Here is an 18,527-nt window from a genome sequence, read left to right on the forward strand (position 1 = left end):
CATCCACATCCTTTAGTTGGGGGCCCAGAATGAAATACATGACTCCAGGTGGGGTCTCATGAGAGTACAGCCCTGCTGGCCATGGTTCTCTTGATGCAGCCCAGGATAGAGGTGGCTTTCTGGACTGTGAACACATGCTGCGGGTCATCTTCTCATCTACCAACACCCCAAGTCCTTCTCCTCAGGGCTGTTCTCAACCCATTCTCAATGCCCAGCTTTTGATTGTGCTTGGGATTGCTGTAACTCACATGCAGGACCTTGCACTTGGCCTTGTTGAACTTCATGAGGTTTGTGTAGGCCCATCTCAAGTGTCAGGGTCCCTCTGGATGGGATGCCTTCCCTTCAGTGTCTCAACTGCACCCCAGAACTGCACAAGTGATGTGTGAGGAGCACCACTTTTCACTGGTCCCCACCTGGATATTTCTTCATTCTACGTATCCATGCTTTTGCCTTCTGCAGCTTGGGTGGCATGTCTGGAGCACTTACTGGTAAAAACTGAGATAAAATGTTATTGCGTATCTCAGTCTTCTCCATGTCCTGGGTAACCAGTTCTCCTGTTTCTTTTTTGAGCAGGCCCACATTTTTCCTAGTCCTGCTTTTATCTCTGACCTACCTAGAAAAGCTTTCCTTGTTTTCCTTGATGTTCCTGAAAACATTTGATTCTATCAGGGCTTTAGCTGTCCTGTCTGATCCTTCGCTGCTTGGACAACCTTTGAGTGCTGCCTGTCCTTACTTTCACCCTCTGTAAGATTCCATTTTATGTTTCAGGTTGTTCCAGAGCTCCATATTCATCCATGCAGGCCTTCTGACTTCCTTGGTCTTGGGATGCATCACTTCTGATCTTGGAAGAGGTGATTCTTGAATATTAACCAGTTTTATTCCCCTCTTTCCTCCAGGGCTTTATCCTGTGGCATTCCAAGAATTCCTGAAGCTCATTAAAAAAATCAGTAGTTGCTGCAACTGTGCAGCTTAGTGCTTGCCCCACATGGTCTCTGTTATGAGCTCTTAGCACTCAAAATTACAGGAATCAGTCAGTGCTCAAGTCATGTGCTCAACATTCATTAATGCCATTGGGAGCTCTGTGCACACAGCAAGAACATGGGGAGAACAGACCTATTAAAAAGGCTTGATCTACAGAAAGTAACTACATGGGAGAGATTAAGAAATTTTGTTGATAGTAGAAGGTAAAAAAATAACTTTGCTAAACACACCCTGCTTTCTCCTTATAAATACAAATAATTTCAGCGACACTAAACTGGAACTTCTTTGAAAGAAAAAGTTTATTATATTTGGCAGGGGAAGACAGATTCTCTTGTTTTGGTTTGGTGGTGTTTTTTTTTTGTTTGTTTGTTTGTTTTGTTTTGTAGTGTTTTTTGGGGGGTTTTTTGTTGTTTTTTTTTTTTTTTGTGTGTGGGGAGTGTCCTTGAAAGCCACCATGTTTGCTAAGCACCATCAATCTCTTTCCAGGCTTCCATGATGCCCTGTTGGTGCAACAGTCAGTTCTTTGCATCTTGACATTTACTTCTCAAAAGACAGGAATAGAGAAAAAGAAACATATGGGTATGTAGATGGGGTCTTTGGCTGCAGGGTGAGGGAACAGAGGGACATCATGCTCCAGGTTGAGCCTGCTCATCATATACTGTTCTCATTGATGTTCAGCTTCCTGCAATACTGTGCAACTTGTCAGGGATTTTATTATAAATCCCAGTATCCTGATTTTCAGTGCTGGCTGACATTATCTTATTGCCTTTTTGCTATGAAGGTAGCTTAACTAAAATTGTAAAAATGATTTGAAGTTCACCTGAGCAACTAAAGTAGTAGGAGAAAAAGTTCCTCCTTTTGTTCACCACAGTTTGCTCTGTAGCTTTGTAACACAATAAATACTCAGCATGTAGTACTGGAAGGAAGCTCTAACTGGCAACAGTTGGTTTCTGATTTAAAGGTATATCACTTGGCAGCTGAATTTTTTTCTACTGCAACTCTTCCTTAATAATTAGCCTCCACTAATTATTTTTGGAGTAGCTGAATCAAACATCATTAATGTTTTAAGCGAAGTCTGTGCTGAAGATATGGACAGGTAAAGATCATTATTAACATTATCAGGGATTTTTCCTAAGCAAAATTTACTTCTCTTCAAAAGAATGTTGTGTTTATTCTAATAAAATGAAATAAATAGCAAAATCTCCACTATCTTCAGGTGTGAAAGATTAAGATCAAAATTCCTGATTTGATGCAGATTAGTGATTATCACTATTGCGTTTTAATGCCGCTTGATTTCCCAAAATGTGATGAATAGCTATATAGCCTGGTTTCTAAACTCCACAGCATTGTTCACCGTAATTTTTAACTTGTTAAGGACATAAAAAGGGAACATAGCAAGGGCTGCAGCTGAATTAATATTTGACTCATCTTGAGCCATGTCTTCTTTATAACTCTAACCATTGTGAATTATTTAGGATAGAAATGCAAAGATCTGTTTCAAACAGAAATGTTGCCAGTCCTCAATGTTTTGCCTTCTAATCTGTATTGGAAATTTTTCAGGTACACTAAATCTAGCACTGTAAATGTGAACAAACACATTTTGTATCTGCTATCCAGGAACAAAGATCTATGTTTGACCAGCAATCTATAGATAAATAAAAGATCTTCATGAAACATTGCCATATCTAAAAACATCTAACATTGTCTTTTCGGCACAGTCTCTTTCATATTTCATTTTGCTATCCCTATTCTTCTGTAGCCCCCTCTGGAGTCTCTTTCTCTGGCTGAATGGCTTATAAATATATTATAAATAGGGCAGAACTGCAAGGTTGATTACCTCTGGCACAGATATGTAGTAGAACAGGAATCTGCATTAGGTACTGGAGATGTAGATATAATACCTTGATTGTTTTCTAGATTATCATGATTCTTCATGAGAATCAGCTAGAGATCAAATGCTTACTGATGAAGGAGGTAGGGAGTCACTGGGATGAAATCTTTTCTCTTTAGAATCTGTAGGAATGTTTTCTACCTTATAGTATGAGTTGGGAATTCAACACTAGAAAGGAGAACAGCTCCAGCACATAACTTTGTCAAACTGTGAAAAGCATTGTATGGAAAGAAAAACATCAAACCAGCTTTCTTAGGTTTATGTGAGATGGCAGGAGGGGAACAGGCTTTTGTAGAGATTAAGAGGTATGCAGTACATCTCAAGTTGAATGTACAAAATAGTCTTTAAGCATTTCTGTTTAACTTTAACAAAACCATTCTGCAAAATCAATTTGTTTAATTGATTGGCATGGCATCCAGGGAATAACTGAGTTCTGTTGGCAGCCTCTGGTTTGGTGTCACACTAGTTGGGAGTGGGGTAACAAGCAGCTGCTAAAGCTCTGTGCTCACAGAGCTTTATCTATACATCCTATCTGTACATAGATAGGGTGGTGAGGAGTAGAGGCTCTACAAGTCATGTGGTAGGACACTAACATGGGCCAGAGGGTGGTTTCCTAAACTGACAGGTTGAAGAATGATAGCAGGACTTGGTTTAAATTAATCCAGAAGAGAATTGGTATGCAATCTAGTCTCTCAAATGCAATGAACATTTCATACTGATGTCACATTTGAAGACATTGTACATATAGTATAAATATATAACTGATGAATCAAAGAACATATTGGTAAATTGACAATATGTATCTTGATAATATCTCTTACTGAGAAGACTGACAGGGCCTACAAATTACTGCATTCTTACTTCACCTTAAGTTTTCATTAAAGGAAAAAGGAGTAATTAAGAGTTAAAGTGACAGCTATCTACTTAGAAACTTCAATATGAGCTTAATTCATTCTGATAGAGAAGCCGTTTGATTCCTTCTGGATAATGAAGTGTGTTTTTCTGTTGTTTATGAAGATGATCAAGCCAACAGGTTTATATGGCTGGAGCCACCCCAAAGGGTCTCTCCAAAGTACAGTGGGGAAAGGTCATGAGCTGAAGCTCAAAGCTTTCCTGTGTAGAATTATGCATCTTGGCATATCAAGAGGGATCACTAGACCATAGGTACCATCACCTTTTTGTGAGGAATTTTTAGATGTGTTGAGGCATCTGTAAGAGATGCAAGGATAGGATTGGTTGGTATCACTGTTTCAAAGTCTGAGACTATTATTTCCATGCTTCTTATCAAATAACAGATGTAGATGCTCAGCAGACTGTATAGGTAAACATTGCATTGAGGATTACTATGATTCCATTTTCTGCACATTTAACTTTAATGTGATGAATCTTGCTGCCTTTCAGCTAATCTGTGGATGGGGAATTCTGTTAGTTAATGCAGAGCTAGAGGAACTTTGAGGTTTAAGTCATGAGCTTAGAGTGCACTGTGTCTCTCTTTGTCTATCTTTCCATCTTTTCCTGAAATACTTTGTTCTGTGTTTTTCTTCCTCTACAGAAGGAAGTTAGCTATTAGCATGTGTCACAACTGAATTGTTTTAAAAAGCTGGTGTTTACTGCCCATTGCTTAAATACCTAGGCTGGTTTTAATAGCCTGGAAAAACTGTATCCCTTCTTCCCAAACTATTTTGGTCAATGGTTTAAAGAGATAAAGAAACCTCTTGACTTAGATTTGTATTTTCAAGACTGTCTTCTAAATGCAAAAGGGTGTTGCTGCATAGCCAACATTCAAGTTTAGAGCATATGTGAACAGAGTATGTGAAATTCTAAGCTGACCTTTTTTAAAAAATCATTCCTATTCTTTACAGTATAGTTCTGGTATTGCATTATATAAAAGTGATGCAATGACCATGCAATTATGTTGAGATAACAGAGCATGGCAAAGTGCCATTTTCACTCAATCTTTTCCATTTTTTTGCAAAAGCCTTTAAGTGAATGATTGCCAATATACATCTTTTTACGTGTAAAACCAGCTAAGGAACTTCCTCAAAATATTACTTTTATTGAAATAACAAGTTACTTATGTCATTAAATAACACAATTCAGAAACTAAATAGTTAAATTTTAAATAGTGATATTTTATGTCTTCATTGAAAAAATTGTATCAACTAAGTTATAGATACGTATTTCCTGAGCAATTTTCCATCTCTCTTTTGTTTCCAAGAGAAGCAAATTGTCATTAAAATTCTAGTTCTGTGGGACCTTCAGAGTGTGGAGCCTGACATGCAGGACATTGAAAAAGAACAACAGCATCACAGGTCATTTGAAAAGACAGTTTCTATGGTACACTGTTATTGTGCAATGTTTTGTAACACACTGAAATGTCAGAATAAAACCACTAACAAGTTATTTAGTATATTAATGGACAGTCCTGTAAAAGATGTATCTGTGGAATTTATGCATGCAAAGCAAAGATAGAATTGCACATGCTACTGAAAATAAAGCACATAATGGATTTTTACAGCTTTTGTACAACATTGTTTTCTGGGGTGACTTTTTTTTGTTTTGTTGGATTTATTTCCTTCTCAATTCCTCTCTTAATAATTCCTAGCATTCAATTTACTTTTTTGATTGCTACTGAGCATTGAGTTGACATTTTCATACAACTAGCTATTATAGCCCCAAGATTCTGGTTTTGTGTGACAATAACTAGTCAAAATGATTACTGTTTGGGTAAAATGATTTTTCCTATATATATCACCTCACATTTATCTACAATTAATTTAATTTTTCATTTTACTGTTAGTCACTTAGAATCCTGCAGTCTTCAATGTGCTTTTTCTGGTTTGCCTTAATTTTTAATACCCTGAAAAAAATCATATCACTAGAAAACTTTGTCATTTCACTGTTCATTTCTGGTTTTCTGATGGTGAATTCTCAAGTCCTGGAACAGTTTTCTCTTGGGACTGTACTCTGAAAGCTGTTCATTTATTCCTGAGCTTTATTTCCTGTATTTTATCTATGTATTTGAACACAAGATAATTTTACATTTCATTCAGTAACAATATATAATTTATATTAAAAAACTGCTGAGGAAGTTGTTTTTTTTTTTTTTTTTGTCATAGAATTGTAGAATTGTTTGGAGAGGTCCTTAGAAATCATCTAGTTCCAATCCCCTTCCATGAGCAGTGATACCTTCCACCCGACCAGTTTGGTCAAAGCCCCATCCAAGAAGGCCTTGACCACTTCCAAGGATAAAGTTTTAGTATCTTGAATATATCAATTACCTTCCCTAAGCCTTGCTACCTCATTTTGTGTTCCTTGGGTGCTCTGAAAAACAAACCTTTCCAGAATGTAATGAATTGGGATGATAGACTGTAAGAAAGCTAACAGCAAGAATGTTGCTGCTGGTTTCCAGCCTTTCATAGCTGTAATTAATTGAGTTGTAATCGTAGTTGAGTAGAGCTGGTTTTTTTTGGGACACAGGAAGTAATTAGGGAGCTAATACAGAGAAGCAACTCAGTAGGAATAGCCATTATTTCGACTTCTTCAACCTCCCTCCATCCTTGGGTGTTTAGCTAGTTTTGTCAAAGGCCAGTTGTGAAATGGACAGTTGTGTAATCTTGGGTCAGACTTTTTATTAAAAGAGCTGTGTGTGCAAGAGCTGCTGGAAGCCTTGTCAGAGGTTTTCACCTCACATATTCTCAGTGAGCCCACTGGCCCAGGAGTTACATTTAAGTTCAGGTCCTTTCCTTTGTTGCATCACTGGACTATGTTTTTAAGTGTGCTGTGTCTAAATGTATGTCTTGTATATGCTGTTTTTCTGGCCTGACATGGGACCAGTCTGTCCTTATGGACTTTCTTGATGACCACTGGTTTAAAATTTTTAAACATTTCTTAGTTTATTTGCTGGAACTGTGATCAACTGGATCTCTGCTCATACTGAAGCCTACACTGCATGATCTGTGAGACTTCTGGAGCATCTTCACTTCATGCTTAGGCTTGAACTCAGAAGTCGCTGCCTTCAGCTGCAAATAAAGCCTAGCCAGTTGTCATCACCACAGGTCACACTCGGTCCCTTCAGCGATGTAAAAAGCAGTTCAGGGTGGAGCTTTCTGGGGAATATTATGATTGCTGCATAGTGGTTTCCTCATGTACAAGAAATACATTTTATGGAAGACCTTTTGACACTTTTAAGTCTTGAACACTTTGTTGTTGTAGCACTGATTTTCTCCCATGTATTATTTGCCAAGCTTTCAGCAGTTTCCTGAAATTTCTGGTGTGTTGTTTTTGTTTTGTTTTGTTTTGTTTTGTTTTTTTTATTTTTTATTCCATGTTTTGCTGTCTGCCAGAATCATCACAATTGGTTTTTGGTGTTTTTTATTTTTTCCTCTTTTTGAATCCTTCACTCCTTATTGTTAATATGAGCAATAATGTTGAATTTTGCTCCTTTGTCTGAAAATCAGAGAGCAAGCTGAAGGAGAGGAAGATATATTGTGAGAGATAAGAGAAAGATGACCTTATATAGAGGTCAAGAAAGGGAATGAGACAGGGAAAAGGTAATTACAGAAGTTAGATGGGTAAAAAAATAATGATGGATTTGGGTGAAATATAAAAGAAAGTGGAGGTAAATTATACTGGGGCTCAGAAAAGTGAAGCAGATGATTCTTTCATGGTAATGATTGGAAGAGAAAACCTAATATAATAATGTCCTGAATTCCAGTAATTTAAGATAAATCAAATGCTATGCTTTTTGTATTTTTTAAATTCATAGATGTCTCCTGGTTGTTTTTTCTCACACAAAATTTTTCACTAAAAAGGCATTATAAAGATAAGTGTGCCCCATTGTCTTTGTCAAGTAACTTCCGTTACTCCACCTCTTAGGCATTATACCCTTTTCAGCCAAATTTCAAATCTTCTTAAATTTTTAGTGCTTGAAACAGTGTCAAGTCCATTTATTTTTTTTCTGAATAGCTGTGTATTCCATATACTTTTATTACCTATAGATGTATAGACATTCTGCAAGTCCGATTTGAGTATCAAGAAGGAGTTGTGGTTGTTTAATTGGGATTTTTTTCAGATTTATTATATTTCATATTGTTATCCATAGTGCAGACTTCTTCAGGTCTTTGTCACGAATTCTTCGCATGGCATCACCAAGTGGGGTTCATGTTCCCTAATTTTAGAGATTTGCAAAGTAGATATTTCTATCACACCTTGTGATTCTAAATCCCCACAATGGAGAGAAACAGACCCTTTTAGACACAATTTATCTGACATGTTTGTATGTTTTTATATCTACTTTAGGATGAATTGAATCAAACCATAAAAGTGTCAGTTTTCCTCAGAAGAATATATCACAACCAGTTAAGATGAATCTAGCTGTTAAATAAATACCATTTTCATGTTCTAAATTACATAGGCATCATAAAGGATAGATATAATCTATAACATGTGGCAAAGTTTTTTAATGTGTGCATCCGCATACTTGAGTCTGGGGAGGAAAGATATGTGCTCTGTGAAGTCTTTGCAAACAAAGAAAAACAGTTAAAGGACAAAAGTTTAAATACAGAACATACTAGTTGTATTTTTGCAAAGTGAATGAGATCTTGTAAGTAATTTCTCTTTTTTTGAGTCTAGAAGTACAACCCACACTTCTTTTTTTTTTTTTTTTTTTTTTACTTTATGTGGGAATTTCATTATTGAGCCTTCTGGGTTTGTATTTCAGATGTTTTTCCTCCTACTGTGTTGAATCAAACAAAGTCCTTAAAGTAAACACAGTTGGAAGAATTCTTCTTTTCTTTCTCTTCTGTGTATTTTTCATTATGTATGTGCAAATTGCTAAAATAGTCCGAGGTCTCTGACAGCCAATCTACATTTTACAAATTACAACTAGTCTAAATGTAAATATAGTGGAATCTGAAATAATCCTAACTTTATATAGTTTTCAATCTGTTGAAAGATTTCCTGTAGCTGTGTCCTGTTTCAAACACGTGATTATAGGAAAGACTCAGTATAATCAGTATAATCTATAAGAAAATGCAGTTCAAATGAAAACAGTATGTTTGCTACTAATATCCCTATTTAGAATTTATTCACTTAAACAGTCATAGAGATGATACTGGATGTTTTGACTGATTAGAGAGTTCAGAATCAAGTCTATAGTCATTATGACTAATGTTTCCTCATTAACTAGTCATGCATATCAAAATAATTGGTCTATGCTATCACTAACCTGTACAAAGCTCCCACTGGATGGTCATCATTAACAGCACAGAAATGTGGAAGGAATTCAGGTCCTAAGGAGCTTAAAAACCTAAATGGGGAGACAGTATAAAAACACTGGGATACACATCAGAGAAAGCTACATCCCCTTTTTATATAAAATACTAAAGGGAGAAAACAGTTTTAAGACTTTTTTTTGTGATGTGATATTTGTGAGGAAATTAGCTTTGAAGGGGTAGAAAAGAGAAAGTGTGTCTCATTGGGGTGAGAGGACAGGTCCTGATACAGAGCATAAATGACAGGCCTCTTGTATTCATATCATCCTAGCTTTTTTTCTTTTTGTTTTTTTTTAGGCTGTAAAGGCAACTTAATTTAATGAACTCCACAGAGAAAACCATCAAGCATTTTCCTAACACTAGCATGTAATAAGTGTCTTTTTATGATATTTGGAAGTGAAAACTGCAAATAGAGATTGTTTTCTCAATTCTCATTAAAGTTGTATACCCAAAAGGTGTGTGCCTCATACATTTACTTATATGGTTGGTTCTGCAGCAATTTTAGTGATTACTGGCACTGTGCCATAATTACATTCTTTATTTATATTGATGTGTCAGAGCTGGTGCATAAGACAGATTTCCTTATTCCTGTGTCTTTCTTTTGAAAGGGGGTCCAAGGGGATGCAGTCTCAGCCAAGGGCCATGGTAACATGAACAAGTGGTATGAGAATCAGTAAAGAGCATAATGCTGGCCATCAGTGTTGTACTGTAAGCAGACTTGCGTCATTTGCATTTTTAATTGAGTCATTGTTTGGCCTGCTGATGCTGCTCAGGACCTGCACCTAATGATGGGGCCAAATTCTTGAGAAAGTGATCAGCACATCTGCATAAAATGGTGAATCCTGCTGCTGCTGAAAATCTCCATTTAACACATTCCTTCTAAAATCAGTGCATTCCTCTTGTCATGCTGTGGCTTTCCAGCTTCTTTGCTCTAGCAGATATTTCTAAAGTTATTCTGTATCTCTGAATAGATCTGTGCTGCTTAACTGCTCCAACCCATTATATTATAAATTTGTTTCTTGTGTTTCAAATTTGTGCACAGGGAATGTGTTTGCGGGGACTTTTTATATTCATGAAAACTGAAAACAAAATTGAAAGTGCTAAGAAAAATGAATATTGAGCTAATGTAGTCTATTTTTGCACAGAGCAAATACCAAGCTAATGCATAAGATTTATCCTCTATAGTAAATCAGCAATATGTCTCATTTTAGGTTTCTCCTATGACTACTATTTTTTACTGCAGTATTCAGTCATGCTGATTTATTTTGCAGACTATTATCAATAAAATAATTTTATCTTTGGGTCCAGATGGAATGAGCTCAGAACACAAAGCAGACAGAGAGCATGCTTCCTGCCTCAAGTGTTTTAATCCTTGAAATAAATTTTAATCCTTGGCATAAAATGTGAAGCAAGGACACAAGACAGCAGGGAGTGGATCAGGAAAGGCATCAGCCAATTAACAAATTATTTTATGCTGTAAGGGCTCATGTACTCAATAAAATGGTTCTGTTCAATTGGAAGGATTTCATTAGAGTCATGCCAAAAATCAGTTTGGAGTGTAGGACTGAACTAGGACAGTGAGCACTGGCACCACAGAATTACTCAGGATGATTGTGAATAGAAGCAGCAGTTTCAGTAGTCCCTTTAGACAGCCCACATAGGAAATTGGAACGATGGGAGAGGACTAGTGATAACAGAAGAGATAACAGGCTCTGATCTCACTTCCTGCTGTTTAGACCAAGTCAGGAATAAATGGCTGAAATAGTCATGTTTATTGTGGATCTCTACTAGCAATAGCATTCGTGCTTTCTTAAGTCATAGGGCATTCCCTTTCAATTGTGCTAAAGACACTGACCTTTACTCTTATTGATTGATCTGCTGTTTCTGCATAGAGAAACTGCCAAAAGTAAAATTAAGTCACTTGCAAGTGTCCTCCTTCTCATATGCAATACCATAGTTTAGATTTTTGATGTGGATTTTAGCTCACATCAAGTCTAATCCAGACATGCTCTCAGTTCCAGTAATCAGAGCCTCCAGCAAAGTACGAGTGAACGAATGTCCAGGTGTCCAAAACTTTGTCATATTAAGTTTCACAACATTGAAGCATATATTAAATAGCTCAGCATAAGCCTCTTTTCCTTTAATTTAACTATTTTAATCGCAGGACTATGTTTTAGACTGATTTGAGAACTGTACTCTCAGTCTTTTGAGTTATTCATATGAAAAGTGTGTAAGTGTGTGAATATACAGGTGTGTGTCATTTTCCACAAAAATTGAATTCCATTTAAATTCTGTAGTTATGTTCTGCCAGGTGGTTAATACTTTCCAAGGAAGCACAGTGAAAACACTTGATAGATCAGTTGACTAACATTAGTTTTGGATACATCGCTACTATACTCTAATGTAGTTAATGTTTTTGAAAAATTGAAAAAGTGTTAATTTTTTTTCAATGGTGCATATCTTCTTTGTAGACATCTGCATACTTTTCTTAGAAAAAAAGATTTTTTGTATGACAGTTCTCTGAGGTTGAGTTTTGGAAACTGAAATTATATTTATAGTATAAATTTAATTTATATTATATTTGAATTACATTTAAATTATATTCAAGCACGTTTAAATCAGGACAGACATTAATAGATACAAAATGTAATTAACTGACATTTTGCATTGGCAGAACACAGGGTCTGACCCTTTACTATGTGAAGGACATGTAAAAATAAAGGAAGTCAGCCATGTTTAAAAATATTTTTCCAGGTCATATTTACTGTGGTAATGTGCTAGGTTTCCCATGTACATAAAACATATATTTCTGATCAACGTAGGGAGAAATAAGAGAATAGGGAGAAAGACAGTGAAAAACTTTTCATCTCTAAGGGATTACTACTGATCCTGAAGTTCGCCAATGTTAATGGGTCAAATCTCCTCTTGATATTGATAAATTTTTGTTTGAAACTTTATTCTGGTCTCATTTCAACTTCTGATGATAACCTTGTGTCTCTGACCTTGGAGCTTTGATTAAAACCATGCCAGGGATATTCCAAAATTTTGTAAGGAATAGCCATAGCTATTCTAAAATGTGCTTCATTCAGTGATCAGCATTGCCTGTGAAATCAAATTCATTAGCATTGCCCTGAGCTTTTATAATTCTTTGCATATCACATTCTGTTCCATAGTTTCACAGAACAGAATGCGTTTCATTTCATTTTCCTTGAAAATTTACTTGGCCTAATATCTTGGCAGCCATTTGCAAACTTTGCTGGGTTATAAGGCTGCCAGCAAGAATAAAGAACTGGCTTCCAGTCTTCCATGAATAGAAGTAAATTTGCTAAATTATTTTTCTGTTGTGATATCAGTCAAACTCATCTTTTAAACTTCATCTAAGAAATTTTCATGCAATTTGACTTCATAAAAATTGCAGCTAGACAATTTTAGAATGGAAGTGAGATGCAAATTATGGAGGGTTGGAGTAATTAATCTCTTACATCACTTGCCAAATATTTCAGTTGGTACTGATCAGTGGTAAGCTCTGGATGCATTTTCAAGGAGTTATAGTGTAGTTCACCTGTACTTATTGATCAAGAAGCAGGAGTTACTGGAAGGTGTTAGACTAGATCAGGCAAGAAGAGATTATCACAAAGCTGTCTTCAGAAATTAAAATGATTTTAACGTATCACTTATCAAACAGAAAGCTTTCATGACAGTTTGCTGCTGATTTTCAGTAGACATCAAAAGTGGTTGTTTTCTATTTATTTGTTTTTCGTCTTGACAGGTGCAGCAAGTTACAACACTTTTTATGTTTTTTGCAAAAATTTCTGCCAAGCTGTGAAGCCTGGAAAACTGAGGGTCCGCTGCAGTGTATGTAAACAAGGAACCCTGACGTTGGCAAGGGTAAGGTTTTTGGATTTGTTTCAAGGTTTTGGGGTGTATGGAGATGACATATCTCATCTTTTTTATTTGCATACATATGGCTATGTATATATGTAGTCTTACTTTTTTTTCTTCATGCTTTTTGTAGCTGACAGGAGTAGTTCAAAGGATGCTGAAAATTCCACTAACTTGTTTCTATTATTTGGAGCATATACAAGAAACATGGTGCACACTAGAGCTCCAGTCCTTGAAAAGACATACTTAGCTCTTTATTCAAAGGACTGATGATTAACCTGATTGTATGCACAATCTATGCAACTACAGATGTGCTAAAAAGATGGGATGACAGATGTTTATTCAAAACTTGGAGCTGTTAAGGCCTCAGAAACACCTGAATTCAGATCTAGGTTGTGACCATTATGGGCTGAGGCCAGAAGTTTTTGAACAGATGTGTAGTTAGAATATTAATCCTTCCTGCCCTTTTGCGGTGTGTAAAGTCAAGGAAAAGTTATTCATTGTTCTTGGACAGAAAACTAGTAAGAGATCTCTCAATCTTGGTTTGCACCCTAAAATGAGAGAGTGTTGGGGTGTGAGTTGGATGTGCAATTGTGTAAAGTTTTGAAGGGCTTTTTTTTTTGTCCGAGTGCTGCTAAATTTCAGTGGTTGTGTAACTGTTGAATAAGAGTTCTTCTCTCCTAAATCCGTGTTAGTTAGCCAGGTTTGTTATGTGAGCAGCTTAGGTTTTGAAGAACACTGAGCCATACCATGCTATAGCTTGGTCATAAGGAACTTTCATATTCAGCATATATTCAAGTGTTTAAATTTGTCTTTTGCTGTGGTTTAAAGTTTCAGCTTTGTTTTCTCAATGTAGCACAGTGCTGCAATGCCTTTACAGGTAATAGCCCTGTAAAAAAATAGCGATTAAACTAGCAGGTTTTATATTTTCCTTGAAAAGAATAAAACATACCATACTTATACATATCTATGCCCCTCAAGCTTTGTGTGAATTAACCAACTATCTCTGATTTATTTCAGAGGCTTCAGTGTTGTATTTTGTGGTGTTCCAGATGAACACATCTAAGGGGATTCTTTTTCTCTCAAAATTTGTATTAAAATATTGGTGATTAGGATAGACTTGAATCATATATAAATCAAGACAGAAGAGAAGACACCATTAGTGCACATTTCCAATGGATAAAGACACAGAGGATATTGTATTCAGCTTGTATATATGAAGTCAGTGCTGTTGAAAGGCATTGCTTGTATCACTAGATGAGTCTGAATCTTATAGATTCCATTGACATCACACAACATAAGCCCTTTGCTAGACTCAGCAGCTTCCTTCAGCATGTCCACTTTTGGAAATGATGACTTTCACATCTGTGCTGTTTGATTTGGGATCATTGAATTCCTTGTATTAAAATAACCTAAATACATTTCCAACTTTTCAGCTTTTACAGAATCTACACTGTTCTTGGTTTTGGAGATTAAAAAAAAAAAAACAAACCCAAAAAACATCAACCCTGCATTGTCTTCCAGGAATTACTCACAATTACATGGTGGAAATGCTATTATAAGAATGTACACCTATAAATAACTTCTGATTGCCGGGAATGTATATGGGCCTACATTCTTTTGACAAATATGGGTTCAATGACACAATAAATATATGCAGGCTGATAAATTCAATTGAATGAGCAGATTACAGCTGCTTCTTCTTTCTACTAGCATATTTTACAGTACATATGAAAATAAAGTGGCTGGAAACTTGTAGTGGAAGCTCTTCCAATTTTCAAGGTTGATTCAAAAAATCCCAGCTTTTAGAAGATTTGATGAGATACTTCAGCATAAAAGTACAGAAGAGGAAAGGGAGATATCTTCTGGAAAGTTTAAAATTATAATTTTATTCTGTTTCAGTTTTCAAATAATGCTTGGCTGTGAAAATAATTTGCACCTGAGATTCTTGTTACTTTCTCCCCAAAACAGAGAAAATCTGTTATAATTCTTTTCCTCTCAAATAGAAGCAGAACACAGTAGTTAGGAGCAGTGGGCATGCTGTTCCTGCAGTTTGGGCTGGCAGTCCTATGGGCTTCCAAAGTGCAGTGTTTGCAATATGGGCACTCCTAATGCCATGAATGTGCTATGCAAGTCAGTTTGTTTTATAAACACACAGTATCTATCTCAGTCCTGTGGTTATAAAGAGTAGGTGCAGATTTCTCATGTGCCCCACCTTCTTTTCTGCTCTACTTTCCAATGAGACAGAAAATAGTTCCAGTTGGAGTGGCTTCTAATATGTCCTAAGACTCATTTCTTACTGTATAGAGACCACTCTGTGTTAAGGCCAGGTAAAAGTGTGTCTGTCACAGCAAGTGAGCTTCGATGCATTGTAGTCTGCAGTAGACAAAGTCTGCTGAAGAGGTTAAAAAGTTCAAGTTAGTCTATCACCTCAAACCCTCTGTCCTTCCAGTCCCATAGAACTGTACCAGTGATTGCCAATAGATGTCCTCTCTACTGGTACTACAGTTATTCTTGTTTTATAGAGAAATTAGTTAAAATAAAGTTGACATAAACAAACTATTAAAAAAAAACTTCTCTGTATCCTATACTACAGATCTGTCAGCAAAGCCACTTCTTTTTTTAGATCTCTTTTTTACCCCCGATCTTGAAAAACCGTACCTGACCTTTACATGGCAGCACAGCAAGTTTCTTTTCTGCTCAGAAGCAGAGAAGCTCTTTTGTGCCATAAGCACCAAAGCACTCTGTAAGCCAACATTTGTTACACTAAATCTTTTATTGAGATGAAAGTGAATACCTGTGTAAAACCTGCATAAAGCTTTGTGCAGCCTTCACTTACTCTACATGCTAATCCTTTGACTACCTAAGATACAAACTACCAGCCTAATTAAATTGAGCTTTCTTTTTTCATGGTGTGTTGGCTGACATTTAAAATATTACTTATTCATTTAAGTAGTCTTATTCTAAACCATATTTAGCAGTCATGGCTATTTGCATAATATTATTTTAATGTATGATCCTCAGATTAGATTTATGATACAATATTTCTATGAAATTAAACAGTCCACTGTTTTTTATCTTTACCGAGGACATCTATCTAAATATTACATTTGTCATTTTATAGCTGGCACTTACCTGGCACTTTCCAAAAATTTCATGACCTAATACTTTATGGGAGATGTATGCAGGTTAGTTTAGTTATTAGAAAACATCACTGTAAAAATATTGCATCTCCCTAGTTTTTCTAATTATCAAGCACAAAATATATCCATAAATATTGGTGTGTGGGTGTCTTGTGTAGGCCACCTATAGGCCTACCAGTAAGTTTTTTCATATAGTTTGAAAATTTTAGTAGCTATGATTCAGAAAATTAGGGCATTCCTCTTTCGAGAAAAACAAACAAGCAAACAAAAAAACCCAAAACCAAAAAAAACTACCAACAAACCAAACAACAAAGGGACAGAAAATGCAAAACAAACAAACAAAAACCCACATAAAAAGGTCTGATTAGAGCAGTTGCATTTGCAGTCCTTTGGAAGCTGTAACAGTGTTAACATTCACAGTGTTAGTTCTCTAGTGAAAAGGAAAATGTGTATCTGTGAATGGAAGGCTAGATTCTGAGGACTGATACACACCCTGCTATATACAAACCCACACTTTCCCAATGTATCTGAATCTGTCTGTACTCCTGGTAAAAAAAGACAGGAACATTTGATTTGGCATCTGTCAAATTCAGAATTCAACCAGAGTCTGGATTGAAGTGTGACAAATAGACTTTGGGGCTCCCTATTCAGGTACAGGTGCTATGGTGAGGCCATTTCTACTCTGAGGACTCATCACTACATGATCATTCTTCTTCTCGTGTCCTTGCTGGTTAGTACTGAGTTTTCAGTATATCATCCAGAACAAGCACAAAACGAGTGTCATAGCTCCTCTATACTTTGCAAGCATTCACATCATTATATCAGACCTTTTCAGACATGAGGAGTTATATCAGGTCTAACTCCCTGCAGCTGAGATGAGATTTAGTTTCTGTCAGTCACAGCACATCTGGGGCATACTGTCCCATTGCTGTCCCTGCCCTTTGTGCTCCAGAGAAGCCTCCTGACTTCACAGGTTTTGTTAAACTGTCTCTGCCACAGAATTGTTCTTCCATTGTTTATCAAATTAAGGATGTTTATTGCATCTATTTTTTTTCATCTTAAACCTAACAAAGAAATGGATATTTGCTGAATTTGTTTCTCTGGAACCATGGAAGGCTTGTGATTTGGGTGGTTTGTAGGCATAGGCTGTGTGGTACATCACAGTTTTGCACAAGAGTCCTCCGAGTGCCTTTCAGTGACTGATAAATAACAGGTCATAATGGTGTTAGTGGTCTTCCTAATAGATGATAGTACAGTGTTGGGTATTTTATACTTTCATATTTCCTAGGCAGAGAAAGATCTGTAACACTGTAATTTGCTTTGAGTTCTTATTTCCTAGCTCCATTTTAGCTATTTTAGTATGGTATTTTCTTTTTGATTAGTGTAAACTTAGCACAGATTTTATAATAATATGAAATTAAAAGGCAGTTTACTTTTTATCTCTCTTATATTTTAAATATATCATTGTAAAACTTCATTTCCCAGTGCATAACCTCTCACCACTGCTCATTTGAGGTCACTTTTTTTTTCCTGGAATTAATTGCTTATGTCCTCCCTTAGTGACAGAGAAAGGAAAGAGTACAGCTCACTGCATCAGAGCAAGGCTGACTGAAAGAAAATGGGACAAGTAGCACCTCTGAAATTATGTAGTCCTTATTGCTGCTGAGTCAGGTTCTCCCCTCTGATGGTTACACTGCTGGGGTAATATGGCAAACAGATTAGAAAAAATCAATTTGTCCTTTAAAGGTAAACTTCAAATAAACAGCCACTGAAGTGTATGTGAAAAAGTGTGATCTCATTTACAGGCTGGGAGGATATTAAAAATGTGATTGAATTCTTGAGAATAGGTAACATAGATATTTGTCTCTCCAAAATTACATGTGTTCTGGGAGGATACAAATGTTTTTGATATATATAATAGCTTACACACAACAAATACTATGTGTTAAAATACTTCTATTGAATACTGTGCATAAAAAAGTTACCTGTAATGTGTGCCTCCTTGGTCAAACTAATAAATGTGAAATAACCATTCATTGTTGGGCTTCCGCTAATGAATGTGTAAGTACAAAAATAGCTTAATTTCCCTACATTTGGCTGACAGAAGTAACATTTACAGGAAATTACACGTATTCAGTATATGTGCTTCTTTCTGCATAAATCATGAAAAATGCCTCAATTCTGACATCTAAATTGCCACCACTGGGCACTGATGTAAATGCTGCCTTGAAAAGTCTAGGCCAGAGAAAATAAGCTCTTGAAATAATTTTCCCAGGGTTTCCACAGAATCAGGAAATCCTTCTTTATTACTTATATTAAGTCAGCACTATTAATTGTAAGCCTAATGTTTTTTTC

At 36.1% G+C, this 18,527-nt stretch overlaps 1 protein-coding gene across 3 annotated transcripts in view; it reads left to right on the plus strand.

Annotated features, from left to right (window-relative positions):
- Positions 1-18,527, plus strand: part of PRKN (parkin RBR E3 ubiquitin protein ligase) — a 693,458-nt gene that overhangs the window by 226,822 nt on the left and 448,109 nt on the right. For 2 of the 3 annotated variants that reach the window (XM_085576858.1, XM_085576857.1), the window contains exons 4-5: positions 1,468-1,560; positions 12,917-13,035. In XM_085576858.1, coding sequence (XP_085432984.1) covers positions 1,468-1,560; positions 12,917-13,035 — 212 coding nt within the window. The remainder of the gene's footprint in view (positions 1-1,467; positions 1,561-12,916; positions 13,036-18,527) is intronic. The other variant, XM_021544140.3, reaches the window with a different exon arrangement.

The sequence above is a fragment of the Lonchura striata genome, chromosome 3 (assembly GCF_050655825.1).
Source record: "Lonchura striata isolate lonStrDom1 chromosome 3, ASM5065582v1, whole genome shotgun sequence".
Classification (NCBI taxonomy): domain Eukaryota; kingdom Metazoa; phylum Chordata; class Aves; order Passeriformes; family Estrildidae; genus Lonchura; species Lonchura striata.